This window comes from Oryzias latipes, chromosome 9 (genome assembly GCF_002234675.1).
Source record: "Oryzias latipes chromosome 9, ASM223467v1".
NCBI lineage: Eukaryota > Metazoa > Chordata > Actinopteri > Beloniformes > Adrianichthyidae > Oryzias > Oryzias latipes.
The window spans coordinates 25,932,187-25,949,905 of record NC_019867.2 but is presented as its reverse complement, the minus strand read 5'-3'; the positions used below and the strand labels follow the sequence as shown (position 1 = coordinate 25,949,905).

General features: G+C 42.2%; 1 protein-coding gene across 1 annotated transcript in view; it reads left to right on the top strand.

Moving 5' to 3' along the window:
• tacr1a (substance-P receptor-like) overlaps positions 1-17,719 on the top strand; it is a 58,179-nt gene that overhangs the window by 16,921 nt on the left and 23,539 nt on the right. The window contains exon 2 of the mRNA NM_001278897.1: positions 16,697-16,891. Within this exon, the coding sequence (NP_001265826.1) occupies positions 16,697-16,891 (195 nt within the window). The remainder of the gene's footprint in view (positions 1-16,696; positions 16,892-17,719) is intronic.

Sequence of the window (17,719 nt, the reverse complement as noted above, 5' to 3'; positions counted from 1 at the left end):
TTGACTTAATAATCACACTGTGTCCACCAAAAGGACTAATTATTAGATGCATTACATTTGGCCTTAAGGAAACTGCCTTCTGAATGAGTAAATGCAAATAGATAAACATAGATCAATTTAGTGTACACAATCTGATTGATCAAGTGTAAAACAGAAGCTTACAGGTATGTATTATAAAGTCTGAAATCAAAGCAAACGTTTTTTCCACCATGTTCATAAATTGTTTTCGGTATTATAACACTTGCTCTAGTTTTTTTGTTTTTGACAGATTTAAATTCCCTACACTTTTTTCTAAAATTGCAAAACTTTTACTTATAATTGAAGAAAAAGTGTTTACCCTTTTAACACATTTTTAACACAGTTCTTAGAGAAAGAAAAAACACATTTACCCGCAGAGGTAAACAGGAGGAAGTAGCAGTACAGGTGACATACTGTAATGAGTTTCACTGAATTAAAAAAAACAATATTATATTTTTCAAATTACATTAATGAAATAAGGGTTGTTTATTCTGTGCACAGGACTCTTTCAATGTTAGGATATTTATGACACTTTAATCGCTCATGTTAATCTGATTCTGCAGATGACAGAAGCCAGCTTGCTCTCTGTTCTTTACATCCGTCACTTTAAGTGACATGTCGAGAAAGTTTAAGCAGCCTCAGAGCTGAGCGAATGTACAGAGTGATCAACACTTGGCATTTCCTGTTGCTGTAAAGTCAACACAGATAGGAACTTATAAATACCCGCAGGGCTGCGTAGAATTGAGCGCCCATCTCTGAGCGGCAGCTGCTGTTACACAGTTATCTGTGTCTGTGAAAGGCTTGACAGTGTTGAGTAGGGCATCAACCCTCTTCTTTTGAGAAGAGTTTTGGCTGACAGAGGCTGTTAGAAGGAGGAAACAACTGGAAGCTCTTCCCGCTCTGGATTTCACAAGTGAATCTGATGTGCTTCATAACACTGCATGTGTGACTGAATCCAGTGTCACTACCAGAGGTACTGCTTGGTGTTTCTTGGCACATTTCACAACCATAACTCTTACTTTACATAAAATTAAGAATGATGAAGAATGTTGTGGCTTCCCATTGAAGATAGATGATCTTGAGGTTGCTGGACGATGGGTGGGAGTGCTTCACATAAATTGGGACTGAGGTAATCAGACAAATTGTGAAAAAAAATCATCACACACCATTTTATTGCAGTATAAAACATGCACATTATGACACAATTCATGTGAAATGTAATACAATTTGAACTTACAATATCTGTGATCGGGATTTGGAGATGCTACAGCATCCTCCTATAAAACTGTAATAATAAACCTAAAGACCAACAATGAAACAAAAGAGTTTACCAAAAATGTCACCAACACAATTTTATTTTTTTAAGGTTTATTAGAAATTATCCTCTAAGCTGTGGGCAAAACTTTTAGCGCACGGCAAACCCCCTAAAATCAGATTTTTCTGTTTACATGCTCCCCCATGGGCTTACAACTCCTCAGACCATTTACATAACATTAGCGGCGGAACAAAAATGGTGAGCAATATTGGAGCTTTCCAGCTGTAAAGTTTAGAGTCAGATTCCAGCTCAGATGAGGAAAACAAAGACGTACATGGATCTGGTCTCCTACAGGTGGATGCATCAGAACCGAGAGGACCAGTGAGTTAGTTTGTGGCCCGCCCAGCATATTTCCTACTTCACAAATACAATCTTTGCAAACTGCAATATTTCTCTGGTCCTTATTTACCATGATTTAAATAAAGAAATACTCAGAAATTCAACTTTAAGCTTAATTTCTTATATATATATCATCCATCAGGAGAAAAAAAGCCACAAGACAAGACCAAACACAACATTTAGTCTGTAGTAGTAGGTCTTTTTTCACAATGCCAAACAGAGGGCTTGTTTTCATATTTGTCTTCTCTTGCAGTTTCTTTATTTTTTCACAAAACAGCCCTATTTACAATGAAGGCCCAGACAGAGCATACACAGTCGCAGCATACACAAGCAGCTCCACTCTGTCTGCAAGTCCCACTTGGCATGCAGCAGAAATTTGGTGGAACTCCTGAGATATCGAGTTTTCCCAAAGGTCACATGCATGTGTAGGTATAAATGGCACCAGGGGCAGAGTTTGAATGTGGGCTTACTTTTTTTTTTAAAAGCAAGTTGATTTGGTCAGCATTAATTTGACAAAAAAATGCTTCATAGGTTAATTGGGGACCTTTAAATTGTCCCTAGGTGTGAATGTGCGTGTGCATGTGTGTGATTTGTGGCCCAGCGACAGACTGGCAACCTGTCCAGGATATCCCCTGTCCTGTGTGCGTTGAGAAAATCTGATGGTCCTGGCGTTGACCTATACCTATAGGACTGATAGCTACAGCATGATGGAGTCATTTTTCCCTCTATCTGAAATTAATTAAACATGTGAAATCTAAGCCTTCACTTGTAAACAAACAGTTAATAGCGTTTGTCAAAACAGCACTGCTTAGTTTTAAGGCACAGTGGTTAATGCCGGTTGTGAAATTATTTTCAATTTACTGCCATCAGGGAGGAGACAGTAAATCCCATAAAGCCAGGACCAACAGACTCAAAACCAGTTATTACCATCAGGCCATCAGGCTCTTAAATGAAGCCTTTTATTTGCTGTGACATTTGTATACATGCAGTATGTTTTTGCACTGCTTTTTGGCTTTTATTATTGTCTTTTTTTCCTTTTTTATTCTTAATGCACTTTGACATGATGGCTGACTTTAATTTTGTCGTGCTCCTTTTATAAAGAAAAAGTATTCTATTCTATTCTAGTACAATTTTATTTTTGCATTTGCTTCTAAAACTTCATTTTTAATAGAAAGAAAATGCAAAAACAAGGCTTTGACAAAATAAAGTTTAGGAAAGCTCAGGTTATGTACTACCGATACTTTTTAGCATTTGTGTTGGCTGCCTATAATCAAACATGCATGTTTATTCGTTTAGTAAACTGTTGTGTTACCTGATGCACAAAAAAGGGCAATTTTGGCATTTTGCTATTGAAATGTTATGAAACAAACCCTGATTTTTTAAGCAGTTCTTTTATAAAAGACTCACAGTGGAGCAACAGCGAGACCGGATTAGCCAAAGAAAACGGATGGATGGATGGATGGATGGATGGATGGATAGATAGATAGCTGGACTGAATATTAAAATACTATTGTGCATGGCAGAATTTGATGGTAACAGGAAAAGGCTGCTGCGGTGCAGGACAGCTACACCACCTGTGAACCCCATCGTTCTAATATGGTGGACTGTCAGAACCTGGAAAGTGCTGGCACACTCCTATTTGGAAAATCATAGTTGTTGGATGAATGCTCAGTGGCTTTGTAGTGGAGGGTCCGCCCTGTGACTGAAATATAGTGAGTTCAAATCCAGGCAGTCATACCAAAGACTCTAAAAATGGGACCCAATGCCCCCCTGCTTTACACTCAGCATTAAGGGGTTGGATTGGGGGGTTAAACCACCAAATGGTTCCTGAGCGTGGCTGTGTCTGCAGCTCACCGCTCCCCCAGAGGATGGGTCAAATTTCACACACTTAGGTGTGTGACAGATACTTTGACTTTTTCCTTTTTTCATAAATATGTTATTAAAATGGATCTATCTTAAAAAAATTAAAGCAACTGATTACTCTTTAAGGTCTGTTCTTTTCACATCATTACTTGGTTCTGCTGACAATATACAATAAATAGAATAAAAATGAATTTTCAAATAAGGAGATGCTGTTAGGGATTTGTGTTTGTGAATGCAAACATTTGACTTTTATTTCTCATTTCTAATTTTCTTGCTCGCTGCAAAGAAAGCAGTGGGGGAGGTGCATCATGGGCGTTGACTTTTTTTGTTGTTTTATTCTATTTTTGAGTGTAAATTATTATTTTTTGTTTTTGTTTGTAGTTAGTTGGGGGTTTTCGTTGTTAATGTTGTGTCACTTAAATTTTCTTAGCAGAAGTGCAAAAGTGCAGGTATGTTTTTTCCCTACGTTTCCTAAATCCTTTTGCACATAGAAGCATGGCACAAAAGGCAAATACTAAAATTAAAAAAATTGAAAAGACAGTAATCATTCTGGTTTGGTAATATAAAATGCAGTTGGCAAATGTTGTAGTTAAAAGGCATGGGCATGGAAATATGGCTGCTGTGCAGGCTTTGACATGAAATATTGGATGCAGCTTTGTTGGCCCCTACTCGCTACGAATTTACAGAGAAAAACCAGGCAGCCAATTAAGATTATTTATTTAATTTTATTTATTTATTTTATAAAGAGGTCAATTAAAACACAATCAACTAAGGAACTTACCCAAACTTAACTTAACTAGCTGAACAGAGTAACAAAAATAAATTGAGCTGACTGTTATAAGTTAATGAGGACCCGAGATAAGGCACGCACAGGGTGCAAATAAAGTTTATTTGGAGAGTTCTTTCAATCCAAAAAACGTCCAAAGTCCAAAGGAAGGGGGCTGCTAGGTCCTGTAGAGCTTGAGAAGCAGTGTGACGTCACAGCCGAGGGGGAATTCCGTGAGGGGTGAAGACAGCAAGGTCCGTGTAGACAGCAGGCTCCGAGGGGGGAGAGAAGCAGACAGTCTTAAAGAGCGTAGGGAGTTGGGAGGGGCGGCTCCTTACGTGAAAGTAGCGGCAGGCTCCGTGTGAGCGTCGAGAGGACCAGACTCACAGCGTGCGGTGCCGAACGGAAGCGGAACGTGATCCGTGAACCGTGATCCGTGATCTGTAACCTGAGGTTCATCAGCAAGGTGTTGTGGGCATATTCTGCCCAAATCAGGTTGCGTGACCAGGACGAAGGATCTGAAGAGCACAAGATTTGTAGGCTGGTCTCCAGTTGCTGATTAAGTCTCTCCGACTGACCATTGGATTGGGGATGAAATCCTGATGAGAGGCTAACTGTGACACCCAGCAGTCTGCAGAATTCCGACCAGAACTTCGCTGTGAATTGTGGGCCCCTGTCAGAGACTATATCTCTAGGGACGCCATGTAACCTGACGCAGTACTACGTCAGCGGTCTCCTTAGCCGAAGGTAACCCTGGTAGAGCAATAAAATGCACCATCTTTGAGAATCGATCGACTACCGTAAGTACTGGGTTGTTATCTTCTAAGCATGGGAGACCAGTCACAAAGTCCATAGTGATGTGCGACCAGGGCCGGTGGGGAACCGGGAGAGGATTGAGGAGCCCAGAAGTTCGTTGGTGAGAGGTCTTGTTTCTAGCACAAACGGGACAGGCCGCCACATATTTCTTTATGTCAGACTGTAGGGAGGGCCACCAAAAACTCCTTTTGACTACAGTGGTGGTTCTACTTATACCAGGATGACAATGGAGAGCCGATGAATGGCACCAGTGGAGAACCTTTGAGCGCAGTTGTTCTGGAACAAATAACATATTGGCCGGACAGTCACTAGGAATGGTTAGCTGTGTCTGAGCTTGTCTGACCTGAGTCTCGATGTCATTGGTGAGAACTGCTAGCCGGACTGAAGGTGGCAGGATGGGCTCAGCACCGTGGTCTAGAGGACTGGAAGCATGTTGACGCGAGAGGGCGTCAGCCTTAGTGTTCTTAGAACCAGGTCTGTAGGAGAGTGAAAAGGTGAAATGATTAAAAAACAATGACCATCTGGCTTGGCGGGAATTGAGCCTTTTGGCTGTGCGAATATATTCCAAGTTCTTGTGGTCCGTGAAGACGATGAATGGATGTTGAGCCCCCTCCAGCCAATGGCGCTGGCCACTCATCCAAGGCGAGCTTCATGGCTAGAAGTTCTCTGTCCCCCACATCGTACCTTCGTTCAGAGTCACTTAAGCGACGTGAGAAGAAGGCACATGGATGAACCTTGTTGTCCTCCTTGCACCTTTGTGAGAGCGCCGCACCCACACCTTGGTCCGAGGCATCAACCTCCACAATGAATTGTCTGTCCTCATCAGGCATCTTAAGCACTGGAGCAGAAGTGAAAAACCTCTATCTGGATGAAAGCCTCATTGGCTTGTGGATTCCATTCAAAGCGCCCGTTTGATGACGTGAGAGCATGAAGTGGTGCTGCTATCTGGCTGTATCCCCTGACAAAACGGCGGTAAAAATTTGCAAACCCAAGGAAATGTTGGAGGTGTTTGCGGGTCTCCGGGACAGGCCAGTCTAACACTGCCTGTACCTTTGTCTTATCCATTTGGACTTGACCTTCTGCTATGTTTAACCCTAAAAATGACACCGAACTGAGATGAAATTTGCACTTCTCTGCTTTGACAAATAGTTTGTTTTGGAGAAGCCGCTGCAAAACCCGGCGGACGTGTTGAACATGGTCAGCCTTTGACTTGGAAAAGACCAGAATGTCATCCAGATAAACGAAGACAAAATTATTAATCATATCCCCCAACACCTCATTCACCACATTTTGGAAAACGGCTGGTGCATTACAGAGACCAAACGGCATGACCAGATATTCGTAGTGGCCACTGGGAGTATTGAATGCCGTCTTCCATTCATCACCCTCTTTGATCCGAATGAGGTGGTATGCGTTGCGAAGGTCAAGTTTTGTGAAAATGGACGCACCCTGAAGTAACTCAAAAGCTGTGTTCATCAGAAGGAGTGGGTAGCGGTTCTTTACGGTTATTTGGTTTAACCCTCTATAATCAATGCATGGCCTTAAGCCCCCATCCTTCTTCTTCACAAAGAAGAAGCCAGCACCAGCAGGCGAGGAGGAGGGACAAATGAGACCGGACTTAAGAGAGGAATCAATGTACTCCTGCATAGATTGTCGCTCAGGACCAGACAGAGAATAGAGATGACCCCTGGGGGGAATATTACCGGGAAGGAGTTTGATACAACAGTCAAAAGGACGGTGGGGAGGCAATGAACATGTTTTAACTTTATTGAAGACCTCTTTCAGCTCCAAGTATTCAGAGGGTACTTTGGACAGATCCGGATACACCTCCTCTACAGCCATGACAGAAGCTTCACGGCGCTTCATGGAACCAAGACAGGTTTCAGGGCAACCAGCTCCCCAGGTCAAAATCCTGCCAGAAGACCAGTCGATATTAGGATTGTGTTTTCTCAGCCAGGGGAGACCAAAAATGACAGAGAGAGCAGGAAGTGAAATAACATGGAAACACATGTCCACCTCACTGATGTTGAGCCCTCTCTTTTACCGGACAGCGCGCCACTGGATGTCCTGGTGCTCCACAGTGGAAACACAATTTCATCCGGGATCTGCGCTCTCGCTCCTCCGGTGTGATCCTTGTACGGCCCAGCTGCATGGGTTCAGACGCCCCCAGGTCCTCTCCTCCTCTGACGGCTGAGTTTGCGTCTGCAGTGAAGAAAGGCTGAGGAACGTGAGATGCAGGTGGCCGTCTCATACCTCTCTCTCTGCGCCTCTCCCTCATCCGGCGGTCGATGCGGGCAGCCAGCTCCATCAGGCCATTGAGGGACAAAGGTAGGTCTCGAGCTGCCAGCTCGTCCTTGACGGAGTCGTTGAGTCCCTGATAGAATACATCATATAGCGACCTCTCGTTCCATTCACAATCAGCAGAGAGCGTATGAAAGTCTATAGCATAATCATCGACTGATCTGTTGCCCTGGAGCAGATGAGGCAACCGACGACCAGCCTCATGGGATGGAGTGAGTGGATCAAACACCCGTCTGAGGGCAGCAGCAAATCGAGGGAAGGAGGAACAGACGTGAGACTGTCGCTCCCATTCAGCAGTACCCCATTGTCCAGCTCTCCCAGAGAGCAGCGACACAGCGAAGGCCACCTTGGAAAGCTCAGAACTAAACATGGACGGTTGTAAAGCAAAAAAAATCTCGCACTGGGCAATAAATGTCCGACAGTGTCCAGGGTCACCTGAAAAACGTTGGGGGGGAGGCATGCGGGGTTTTGGGGCGCCCTCCTGGGCTAGCCTGTTAGCTTCGGAAGGCCTGACAGCTTCTGAGGAGATATCATTCAGACGTTGGAGTATGTCGTTCATACCTGCAGTATGAACTCCGTAGGGAGTTGGGAGGGGGGCTCCTTACGTGAAAGTAGCGGCAGGCTCCGTGTGAGCGTTGAGAGGACCAGACTCACAGCGTGCGGTGCCGAACGGAAGCGGAACGTGATCCGTGATCCGTGATCCGTGAACCGTGATCCGTGAACCGTGATCCGTGATCTGTAACCTGAGGTTCATCAGGGTGAAGAATCTCGAACTGGCAAAGAGTGAGCAGACACATTCACTTCATATACCCCGCATCACAGCTGGAGCCATTGAGAAATCAGGGAGCAGGTGAGATGAGAACGGCAGAAATGGCGAGACAACACCGAAATCCTGACACTGACAAGATGACGCATCAGGTAAACCAATATTGGGGGAGATCAAATCATCTTATTAAGTGTCGGGGGTCGTCAAACATTTGACAAGGACCACAGACAAGAGGAAACAATTATTTGTTCATCATACGCAAATAAGATTTATATAAATGCACAACAACCCAACAGAACTAAAGCACAAATATTTAAATCAGTCCAATGGTTTATTAAATTCTCTGGTTTACGGAATGAAACATGATTTTCACCCAAATGACAATCATGTTTTTGTTGTTTTTCACATGATCGTGTAGTATTTGTCTATTACGCTTATAATGGCATTTCTTTTTTTTTTTTTTTTTTTAAACTTGTTCTGTCCAACAGCTGAGCAAACAGATTAGAGCTGAAGGCTTTTTGTGTTGGACAGGTTTTACTATCACAAAAAGAGGTTATATAGCTTCAAGAAACTAGAGTGTAGATTTGTATAAACCCCTTTTTGTCGTATTATTTTTTATTTATTTGTTACATTTAGTGTGTGTGGGGAGGGAGAGGGGAAGAATGTGAGGGGAGGGTGGAAGAGAGTAAAAGGAAGAAAGGTGAAAAGGTGGGGGATACAAGCACTGATTTGAATAAGTTATTATTTTAAGCTGTAACAATTATACCAGATCTGCTGGAAAGACGAATGTTACATCAAAGGTGAAAATCTGACACTAAGATGAGCGAAATAAATCTGTCCATCAATACACTGTGGGTAAGGAGGAGGGATGAAGCAGACAGGGAGCAGTGTGGCAGTGTGCACGTGCACGTGGGGGTGGAGATACATGCATGCTGCCGACGTGAACCGTGTGTTCATAAGGGGAGCCAGATCCTACCCAGCCAGACCAGCCAGACCAGGAGAGGGGAGGAGAGCCCCCCAGGCCAGAAGCCCCCCCAGCATCCGGACCCAGGCAGCCCGGGAGGGGAGGAGGAGGGGACCGCCCACCCCACCAGCCAGGCACAGAGAGGGCCCCCCTATAGGGGCCCCTCCAATGCCCAGAGGCACAAGCGAACCCAGTGTCCGGCCCCCAGGCCACAAGACAGGAGCGCTTAGCCGTACCAGGCGGCAGCCATGGGGGCCACCGGGCGCCGGACACCGAGACAAAGGCCAGGGACGAAGCCAGGGCCCCCGGAACCCATGAACCGGACACCCCCCGACCGGCGCCCCGTCTCTGCAAGCCAGCCCAGGCACGCGACCTAAGCAACCCAGGGATCGCCACGCACCCACAGCCACCCCCCATAACCCTACAACCCTACACACTACAACCCCCCCCCCCGCCATAATATCTGAGCCCCCCTCCCCAACCCTCTCAGTGCCCTCCCCTCTCTGTGATGGGGAGGGAAAGCCCCAGAGGGTCCCAGCGAGCCAGCCCCCAGGGCCGTCCTACCCATGCACTCACGCACACATACTCACAATCATCTGGTTACCCCCCCCCACCCCCACCGCCACGCAGTAACCCCCCCCCAGCCGGCCGACCCCCAGCGCCGTATGCCCGACCATTCCCGCAGCCGACAGGATACCCATAAGCCCGGCCGCCCTGAGAGGACCAGGCGGGTGAAGACCGGCCCCCCCCCCGACCCCACCCATGTATGGAGGTGTGGGAGTGCTGTGTGTGTGCTGCAGGTAAAATAGGAGGTAATATAGGAGGTATAATGGCATTTCTGTGTATTTATTTTTTTAACTTTTTGTTAATCAGACAAAAAAAATGCAGTTGGAAAAAGATTGTAGCTGTTACGGATAAGCTACAAACGACAAGCTCCCTGCTTTGCTCCATTCTGATGCATCCACTGGCAGACAAATAGATCCATGTACATCTTTGTTTTTCTCATCCTAGCTGGAATCTGGCTCAAAACTACATGACTGATAGCTTCAATTTGTTGTGGAATAGAATCACGAAACCAAATAACGCCTACACTTATGCAGGAGATAAAAAACTGGAGCAAAACATTTCTGATCAGTGTGCAGTGGGGTACATGCACCTTGAGGACGGAGTGATTTAGAAACATAAAGGATGCAATAGAACACTCTGTGGTTAAATGTAGATGGAAACAGTTTTTTTCCAACACAGACCACTGCATTAAACCTTACATAATTCCAAAACTAAGAAATACAGTGAAGCTCAAGAAACACGTTCACAGTTAAATTACTCGAGTTTATTGATAAATGGAATTTGAAAGAGAAAATAAATCCCTTGCAAGCATGGCAGCAGGCAGCTGTCCTCATTGCTGCTTTCTCCTTAATCACTAACATCTCAGGAAAACAGGGCAGCAGCCACACGGTGTTGACACAAAGCCACTGCATTGTCATGGCAGTTTAGATTCTATTTGGGAATAATTGGAGGTATCTGTTACCCACCAGATTCAGCCCCGCTTCCATGTACTGCTTTCTTGTCGTGATGGCTTACCATACAGAGTGCAATCAAAAATTGCCCACAGACAGGTTTTTGAAGTGTATGGTTTCAAAGGTGAGTGTTCCAAAAAGCAAAATGAAAGGGAGGGGAACATGGTAGAGCACAGCTCTTCACCAGCAAATCCATGAAAAATGAAACACTCGCTGTGTTGGCTGTGTTTTTGGCACAGACAGAATCCACAAACTAGCTCTTTATAGTTTGTAGAAAGGCTTTTTCCAGCAGCGTATTACTTTGGGAGTGTGGATCATTCTCTGTGTGGGGTATTAAATCTAACCAATGTGTGCAGAGATAGTTACACCACAATAAACAATAAAACAGCCAGATCGGCATTGATCGTGTACTTTGGTTGTTAACTATAATGCCATTGTAGACAATCCTTTGTGTAAAATATTAATATTTTATAAACAGATTAGACCAAAAAAGTTTTGATAATCTCAGGGATTTACATCAGCCAAATTGTTATTCTTGCTGTAGAATTTGAGAATTGTGCACAGCGATAAATTAAGATTATCTGAACAAAACAGCAAATTATCTATTAGAAAAGAAAAAATGTTATTTTCATGGAAGCATAAAGTGCATAATGTCAAGTGTTTATACTTTTTTGTGTACTTTTCCCACACTTGAAAAGGGCTGAGTGTCCAACGTTGAAGATCGATTTACTCAGACTGCCACTTGAGATCAATTTCCAAACTTTAATTTATTTCCATTTGATCTGGCAGCAATCAATAGGTAAAAACCTTAAACACACACAATAACAGTAATAAATATTACAAAATTCAACATACACATTAACAACAAACATTTATGCAATTTAAAGTGCCTCAGTTAATTAGCAACATTACTCATTTACTTTAATAACATTCTTATTTAAGTTCATGTATTAATTCCAAATTTATTCAAGAATTACTTTAAAATCTCATTATTTAGCAAAAATTCACATTCATAAAGAACTTCCCAGTGTAAATTTACAGAAGTTACAAAGCACACCGACGAAATAAACATCTAATCCTTAATGCGGAAAATTCCCACTGGTACCTGAAGTACACACAAACATTTGCGGAGTGCACACTCCGGTCCCACAACACACCAAACAAACAAGGAAACAAGTGATCGCGCAATTTTAGCGCTTGGATAAAGTCTTTTCTTACCGGCTGCCTCTTCAACAAATTAATATGGACCACTCAATTGCACACAGGTACGAAACAAGCTTTATGCACGGACTGACAAGGCTTGTGTCTCGCCGGTGCTTTTCCTGAATGAAGTGCGTGCTTCGCCATTAAATAAATGACGCAGCACGCTCAGCTGTTCAATCCATATCACGTGATCAGTCAGATGCTTTGCGCAACACATAATATTGCAAAAACAGTGGAAGAAGATTAAAAGACGACTTAATACTGATTGAGTCAAAAAGAACCTAGTTATATGATGTACAGCAGTCCCTCGCCATCGCAGTTTCCCTTTTGCGGTCTCGCTTTTTTGTGGATTTTTTGGTTCAATTTTGAATTCCTTTATTCATGTATTATTTCATTTTAAGCTGGGTCTTGTGTTCTGCGTCCTGTTTGGCTTTTGACTTGTCAATCAATCTCTGTGCCGTGTCACCTGCACATAATGCGTTCAGTTCACCAAATTAGCACATGTTTTTGATCTCGAGCAAATCTTTGTTGTCATTCTATTATACTGAACTCATTTTTCTACCACATTTTTAACTTTGAGAAAAGTGAGAAAATGTTCATGTGTGTCAGAGAAAAGTACATGAAGTGTCTAGTAAGGGTTTTTGTAAAACATTTGTAATCCTACTTTGACTTAATCTATCACGGGTTACTGTTAGAACATAACCCCCATGATAAATAATGATTACTGTATAATTCAATGCAGGAAGTCCAAGATATACTCTTTGAATTTCACAAAGATAAAAAGACAAAAACTAAAACCTAGGTGTTAATATTTGCTACCCTCAAGATATTTCCGTTGTACAACTTAAATTTTTTCGTTTTCTGGGTTCCAAAAACCACTGGACCTCGTCAACATGGAGGTTGCACTGTGGTGTAGTGGTTAGCACTCTCACCTCATATGAGAATCCCCTGGTTTGAAACCCAGCTGCGTGGCGTTTGCATGTTCTCCTCAAGCATGTGTGGGTTTCCTCTGTGCACTCCAGTTTCCTCCTACGGTTCAAAACATTTTTCATAGGTTAACTGGTGATTCTAAAATTTCTCATCTGAATTGTGTTCTGCAATGAACTGGAGACCTGTTCAAGGTGTAGCCCGCTTTTTGCCTAACAGTAGCTGGGATAGGCTCCAGCATCCCTGTGACCCTGAAAGCGCTTTAGCTGGTTTTAGATTATGGATGGATTCTCACCATGTTGAGTTCATTCAATGTTTGCAGTCGGCTAATTCTGGAGGGTGTTGCCACAGGAAGGGAAGTGAATCACATGATGACTTTTCATAAAGCTTAGGACTCCACACCAGATTTTCTTCTCGATGGAACAGGACTGTGACTTTACCTGGGCTCCGCTCTGCAATCTGCTGGGAACAAGCTAAGGACCGCGATCACTTCATCACAGTTCAGGAGGCTGTCTTACTCATGAAACAATGGGGATATAATTATACTGCATATTTGGGATCATTCTGTTCATGGTTCTCTTGGAATCCCAGCCTCTGACCTGCCCTGACACTCCACTGACCTGACATAGCATCCGTTTGGCACCTCAATCTGGATCAGCATGTCAATTGCATCAGAACAATGAAGCCCACAAATGTTTTAAGATTTCTAACATTTTAAAACAATGTTGATTTATGGAAAGACTAACAGCAGCGGAAGCCAAATGCAGATTTGTTAGATAAACATATTCTACTTATCAAAATCAGTTAGTTAAAAAAAGGTACTTAGCAAAAATAGCATTTAAGATTAAAGGAGAATCACGTTGTGGCTGTAGATACTGTAGTTGTGAAATACATACAATATATAAATAAATATAGATATAGACTGTACATGAGAACTGGACTGAGTGACCCCTCCCCCTGGTGTTCCAAACAGGAAGTTGAGATATTGTCAGAAGTCAGATCTCTGTCTCCACCTCTGGTCACCAGCGGGACTGGTTCTTTCGTTCTGTCTTTCGACGGGTTTGACTGGACTGAGTTCTAACCACATCTCCTGGATTCCACACACCTGACTCTCATTCACTCTATCAACCACAGCATACTTAAAGTCTGCACTGAGCTCTGCTCAATGTGAAGTATTGTTTGTGTCACTCTGCCTTCCTTACAGAGTGTTTTATCTGGACCCAATCTTCTGTCTTTTGACCCTGACTATGTTTGCCTGCTGCCTGCCCCAACCTTCGTCTGTATTTTGACCAACCTGTCTCTTCTCTGATGAACTTATCCCTGTTATCGACTCCTGCCTGACCCTTATTTAGCTTTGTGGACTTTTAGCTAAGCTAATAAACCTGCTGCACTTGGATCCAGCCATCTGCCTGTTCTTGGGACAGATATAAACAGCTATTACTATTTGTCAGATTTGAATTAAAAAAGTCAAATGAAGGAATAAAAGAGGGATCGGAGGAAACACAGGTACCCAGGCTTTTATTGAATTAAATGAGTCAGAATTATATCTTGACTGACTCCCATTTCTATTGCCTTGTAATACTACATTGACACTGTTGTTAAGGTTTTACTTCTCCTTCCCTGCACCGACTTGACCTTTAACTTCTTGTTGTGCTGCTCTTAGAAGCTGTTGCATCCAAAAAGAGTGCTTGGATGCCAGCAGGAGAGTCCATGATTTGAGCAGCTCGCTGCAGGTGTGTGTTTGATTCTGACATCAACAGCCTCACAATGACTCATCTGAGCTGTAAGAAAGCATCGTGAGTGTCAGAGTCATTTGCAGCAGCGCTAAAGTGAAACTAAAACTATGACCTCTGTATTTCAACAGGCTGCAGGGAGTTTTTGATTTTTTTAGACCTCCTGTGTGTGTCTGATGTGTTTTTAGGAAAAACTTCAATTTAACCAATTGAGTTGGGTGATTAGTCGGATTAAACCTTTAAGCAGGCCTCTTTCTTTCTCAGCAGGAGTTTGATTGGTAAACTTTGCTTGCAAAGTTATTATGCTAAGATATTGTGCTAAATTAATCAACATTTTTTGTAAAGTGCTGTTGTCAAATATATTTATACATTTAATTAAACATATATTTAAAACATGTCTAAAGTGAGAAAATCTAAAAGAAAATGAAGCATCCATTGTCCTTTTTTCCTATATTGAGATTTTGTACATGAAAAATGGTTCTTGCATTTTTTCTTGAGAGGCTCACTGAACGTAATTGACTGAATTTATTCATACTTGACATAATTTATCTGATTATATGAGGGAGAAGAGAATACTCAAATGCTGTGTGAGATAGTTGTTTTTTTTTTTGAATTTCTACAATCTTTTTTTAAAATGCAACTTATTATTAAAACTCAAATTCAGGGACCATTATGTTTCATGATGTGGACCACTCACTTTGCCCAAACCTATTTTGGGGAAAGCTATAACAAATATTTTTTTTTAATTTACGAGTAAAAAGTCATAGATCAACGAGGAAAACACCAAAGTTTTCCATTTATCGGAGCCCAGCTTAAAGGTGAAATATGTGGAGCCTTTTGTGAAGCTTTTTTTGCGACTCAAAATCTTTGGCGATTCAAAATCAGATTATTATCAGTGGAGCCGGCTTTCCAGGGTTCGGTGTCGGTAAGGCGGAGTTTTATATGTAAAATAAGGACCTCAGAGACATTTGGGTGTGGAGGATCTTTATTTTCCTTTTCATTCACATGACCTAAAGTTCATTTGTCACCTTGCGTCATGAACCTGTCATCCGAACACCAATGCAGAAGTAAACAGTGTTAAATATGCCCACTCCTCCAGATGAAACGTCCCATTTCAACATAAAACAATAAAGAGGAATGAAAATAGTAATTTGCATTAGCATTACTACGTAAAAAATGCCACAAAAAAAGTGCTCCTCCTCAGACGGAAGCATCACACAGACGTAGAGATCTTGTCTTTAATGGAGGAAGAAAGGATTGAAGTGGACAGCTGCAGGGATACCGATGGCTTCATCGGGCTGCAGAGATCCTGCAAACCACCCATCAATAAATAAAACATTAATAAATCGTAAATCAAACAAATGAGCTTCCAAACATTTGGAACATTATCAATAAACATTCAGCTCACCTGTTCAACTGAGTTTAGTCGGTCTGCTCTGCTGCTGCGCGGCGTTCACTTGCTGCTGCACTGTATGCTCACTTCGACTCAAAATCTCATAAATTTATGAGAAAAAATCTAGTAAATTTACGACTTAAAATCTTGTAGTTTTCTTTTTTTCTTTTTTTTGGTAGCCTTAAAACTACGTCGTAGCCTTAAAACTATGATTTTTTTTTTTTTTTTTTTGCCTAAATCAAAAACTTGTCGTTTTCTAGGTCATAGTTTCTGCAGAGCAGCAGAAGTTCATCAGAAACCCACCTCTGAGTTATTGGCGGGACTGTTGGTGGGACCACATGTTTCCCATCATCCATGTGTTTACATGGTCCTCTGCTAGCTTACAGACGTACATGGATCTATTTGTTTACAAGTAGAGGCATCAGAACGGAGCTGTTGTAACTTCTACATCACTGCTACAATCTTTTTCAAACGGCATTTTTTTTCTTCTTTCTTCTGCTGCTGATTCACGACTATTTGAATAAAGAAATACTCAGAAATGCAATTTTAAGCTGAATTTTCTTGTACATGTCCTTCATCAGGAGAAAACTGCCGTAAGAGCACGTTAAAAACACTCAAAAAAACATTGCAGCATATCAAAAGATATTACAAATTGATATTAAAAGCATGTTGCACTAGTGACCTTTGAGGTTGATGTTATAAGCCATAAGACAAGCTTGTGGTTAAGTCTTAGCGTGTTTTGGATACAATTTTTTAACTAACGTTATTTCCACAGGTACATGGCCATTATCCACCCCCTGCAGCAGCGCATGTCGTCTACAGAGACTAAGGTGGTGGTTGCAGTGATCTGGGCTCTGGCTCTGCTCCTGGCCTTTCCTCAGTACTACTACTCCAACACGGAAAAGATTGGCGGCAGGATCCTATGCTACATTGACTGGCCTGAATACAAAGTCTGCAACGTGGAAAAGATGTGAGTCTCTCCACATAAAATCTATTCAAATAGCTAAGTGAAGTTGTTCATTGCTTTTCAGTTGACAGCAACTGCAGTGGGATGCTGTTTGTGTTGAGAAAAAGATGCATGCAGTGTGAAAGCCACTGCTATTGTGCTGTGTCTTTGACAAACTGACGGCATGTCACCACTTATTGTGTTTTCTCCACTGAATAATGCATGTACTTTCAATGAAGGAAAAATAGTAAAACAAATTTTAAAAAGCATTAAAAAATGTATTGTACATTTGCTGTTTAATTCTGAAGCTTCCCACTGCAAATCATTTTTAGAGGAGAAAATTAAGCAAAAACAGGACACAGCACTGTGACCACTGCAGACTCAAATGCTGGAATAATGAATGTTTAATGCATTTTTTTCCCAAGTCAACAGTCAAAGAAAATTGCCAGAATCTCTGATCCTTGATTTCCAATAAAACTGGTTTTCACTGACATCGGCTAATCAATCAAACAGCCTGTGGGGCAAACCTTTTTTTAATTGTTTTTAAATACAAAGAAGAACGTGATCTCAGTGAAAATCTAATGGTTTTTTTTCAACCAAACTATAACATTTTCATGCGGTGTGTTTTAAAAGAAAAATGCCCTTTATTTATTGGTGCTAGCCATTCTACTGTTTCTAAAAGCCAGCTGTCTGTCCCTCTGCAATTTATCCTGCATTTAGTGAATCAGGAAGTCTCTTCAATCAACTCCTAAAGTAGCCAAATATTTTATTTTTATTTTCTGCAGGGACCAAGAGAAGACCAGAGTCACTTTTATCATTTAGTTTAAATAACTGTACTGTAACTGTACATAT